We start from the raw sequence: 3,845 nt of genomic DNA, 5'->3' as shown, positions 1-3,845 counted from the left end.
TGTTTTATAACTTTTGTTGCTTATTTTGAATTTCATAATATTTAGTTAAACTTTTATGGTTTTGGTGGCTTGTTTTGAATTACTTATGGACCATGTTTTTTCATTCTACTCTTTAAGTTAAATGCAAAATTATGTTTCATTATACTTTTTTATATTTGGATTGGCTGATCTTAAGTTGAGCGAGTCTTTTAAAAATAATTTTTATACTTTCACCGGATAGAGATAAGATCTGCGTATATTTTATTCCCTTCTAAATTTCACTAGTGAAATTCGATTATGTATGTTGTTAATTAACAAAATAATATTAATTAACAAAATTTACTTTTCAACATGTATCAATATACGTAGATGTAACAAAATCATGTTGTTTTTAATTTTTAACAATTAATAAGCATTTGATATGTCAACATCAAGAACATTATTTAATTCCAAGTGTTACATCAACAACAAAATTTATACATGACAAAGTAAATTTACTCACTACTAAGCACATATATATTAATATATATTGTATTAGGGGACATACATGAACTAGCATATATTTATTCAAACTCAGACATCTAAAGTTGTTTGAAAATTAAAATTGTTGAGACAATTTGGATTTGCTTCCTTTAATAAATTGTGGTGAAATTAATGTGGAATCAAGAGGTTTACTTTATCGTATTTAAATGACATATTCATTAAGAAACACAATAATTGACATGAATATATACTATTCTTATTAATTGATATGTGAGATTAGATCTTGAAAAATAATTTAAAAAATAAATAATTAATATTAAAGATAAAACATGAAAAATAATATTTGTCTTTTCTCAATATGCAAGTAACAAATAAAAATAAAGATCAAACAATTAAAATAGTGAGCTAGTAAAATTGAAAGAAATATTATTTTGTTTCAATAATATCTTTATCATCAATTACTAGTTGTCAGACTTAGATTTTCCTAGTATAATTAATAAAATTAATTTAGTACAATTGATTCTTCATAAATACTACTTTTGTTCCGTAAGAGAAACTATTCATTCCTAAGAAACAAACAATCTTCTTATTTTCCTTAATGAATATTTTGAAAAGATTGAAATTTTTTAATACTCTCTTTATTGCATAGTAAGTGAATTTATGAGGTAATGTGTATTTATTTTTAAAAAAATTACGATATAATTAAAAATAAATTGTCATTTAAGTTATTTCAAAATATTCTTTAAAAAAAAAAATTCAAAGTAAAATCATAAATGTGAGCGATTAACTCTCTTAAACTTATCACCTAAAAATATAAATGAATGGCACAAATGTAGAAAAGTTTAAACGGTCTTGAATTGTGAACAATTTACTTATTTTTGGACTATAAAAAAAAGCCAAAAAAATAAAACTCTCTTAATTTAAAATAGGATAAAATTGAAAAAATACATTAATATAGTTTGAATATCTAAACATCACTTATTTAGAAACAAAATTAAAAAAAAAACATCATTTATTTAAAAAATAAAAGAGTACTATTTCAGTATTTCTCACATACTTGCTAAATGTGTTAGTCAAGCCAATATCAAAATATTCCCCGTACAAATTTTTCGCTAGAGCTAAATTAATATTATTGTTTGTGGATTCGGTTGAGTTAGTAGCATTGGCTTAATAACTTTTGTATTTGGGTTTTAAAAAAGTTACTTAATATGTATAAATACATTATATAGAATTCATAATGAATTAATTTTTGCAAAAATTTAAAATTCATACGCTCAAAATTAATCTTAATTAACTTTAATAGTAGGATTGACTTTCAATTGGACGTATCCTTTCACGATAAATCACCAACATATTTTAACACACTTTCACAAAAGGAGACAATCATTTCGAGTCATCATTATGGGTCGTTCATGTAGACTAATCCAGACTCATTTAAAAGAGATAGAAACAATAGACATAAGTTTTATTTGAATTGATGAAAGTCACAAACATAATAGTTCAAACTTAGACTTATTGTAATTATGAAATTGTGACAAATATTATGTAAAGACCTTAAGAGAGTGATTTACACTTGAGAAACCACCATCAACTTTAAGATCATGCCCACTTATGTAACTTGCTTCATCGCTGGCTAAGAACAACACAGCATTAGCAACATCCTGAGCCATCAAATCCACGCCCTTGAGGTTCGCAAACTTACCAAAATGAGAGTTAAAATCCGCGATAGCATCATCAGTCCTTTGCTCAGGAGGCAAGTGCATCAGCCCTAATTCAGTTGCAACCGCGTATGGTGAAACACAATTCACTCGTACACCGTGTTTCCCCATCTCAGCTGCAACGTTTTGCGTTAGTCCCAAAACAGCAAACTTGGAAGCTGTATAAGCATGAGGCCCTAGGCCACCAACAGACCCTGCTACACTACACAACGACACGATTGATCCTCTTTTTCGTGGGATCATTATACGAGCAGCATGTTTCATTCCTAGGAAAACACCTCTAACGTTCACATCAAGCACATTATCGAAGACAGAGAGATCATAATCGAGAATATTTGAACAGGGCGCCCCTGTTAGTCCAGCATTGTTAACTATTATATCAAGCGTGCCAAATTTCTCTACAGCAAAATCAACAGCATTACTAACATCAGTTTCTGAAGTAACATCACAATGGATGAAACACGCGCTATCTTCATCACCAAGGGATTCACAAACGCGTTTTCCAAATACATCCTGAATATCAACAATGCATACTTTCGCGCCATGTTTGTGAAACAAACGTACAATGCTCTCTCCTATACCACTTGCACCTCCAGTAACTAACGCAACTCTTCCCAATAGCCTGTGATAAAATTTGAGTCTCAAGTGTCAGTAAAACTTCATCATCACGTGTTCAAGTGCTCAATCAGAATGATATTTACCAACAAGTAATAAGTGATTGTCCATGNATATAACAAAAAATGTAACATATATTATCAAAAGATTATGTAAAAAGTACTATAAATCACAAATAATTTATAACTTAAAATATTTTCAAGTCATTAAAAAATTAATTGAATCTTAAAATTTTATTTGTATCACATAAATTAAAATAAAATGAATAGCATACATTGAATTCGTGGTGTCATAATATATATATATATATATAAAGTAATTTTTGTAACTTTTTAATAATATACTATATAATACTTCTCGTTGGAAAGAAAATTTCATCTGAACTTAATTTGAGAAGATGTTTTTGTAACTTTTTCACATTATAATACTGAAAATATGTCGATTTATTTCTTGTGTTGCCTAATAAAAAGACACTGAGATACAATAGAACTTGTGGACGCAACCAACTAATAATTATTTTGAATATTGCTTTACCATCTTTGTTTAGAATATTGATGGTAAAATTACTAGAGAAACAAGTGAGATAAGAAAGTTGGTTGGCCAACCTTCTTCTTTAATAATTTTAATAATATATTTAGGTGTTTCACATTGTAGTAACCTTTTTCTCTTCTACTTTCTTAATAATCTTTTGTTTATGCTCAAAGAAACAAATAAAGTAATTAAAAGGAAGACAAATAAAGAGAGAGTTGATTGGATATTTTGTGGCATCAAAGTAATTGCAAGCTAGCTAAGATTGACTTGATAGGCATAAGAATTTCTCTATCCGCATAGAGGATATATTTTTTTTATACTCGATATTTAATATTTATATTAAAATTTGATTAGATCTAAATTTATGTCTAAAAGTTTACATAAGAAAATAAAATACTTTCGTTAAGACTTTTTATTTCGCTACAACCTTTATTATTACACACAAAATGCGTTAATTGTACATAAAAATTAAAAAAAAAATAATAGACTCTGAAGCTACGAAACTCATTGCACCAAACG

General features: G+C 27.5%; 1 protein-coding gene across 1 annotated transcript; it reads right to left on the bottom strand.

Moving 5' to 3' along the window:
- Window positions 1–1,895: 1,895 nt before the first annotated feature.
- On the bottom strand, window positions 1,896–2,828 carry LOC107019321 (xanthoxin dehydrogenase-like; the record flags this gene model as incomplete). Its single annotated transcript, XM_027916830.1, has 1 exon — window positions 1,896–2,828. A coding segment is annotated over one exon (825 nt), but the record flags the coding sequence as incomplete, so codon positions are not given.
- Between the last annotated feature and the right edge of the window lie 1,017 nt (window positions 2,829–3,845).

Source organism: Solanum pennellii, chromosome 5 (genome assembly GCF_001406875.1).
Source record: "Solanum pennellii chromosome 5, SPENNV200".
In the NCBI taxonomy this organism is placed as follows: Eukaryota; Viridiplantae; Streptophyta; class Magnoliopsida; order Solanales; family Solanaceae; genus Solanum; species Solanum pennellii.
This window is presented reverse-complemented; position numbering and strand designations above follow the sequence as displayed.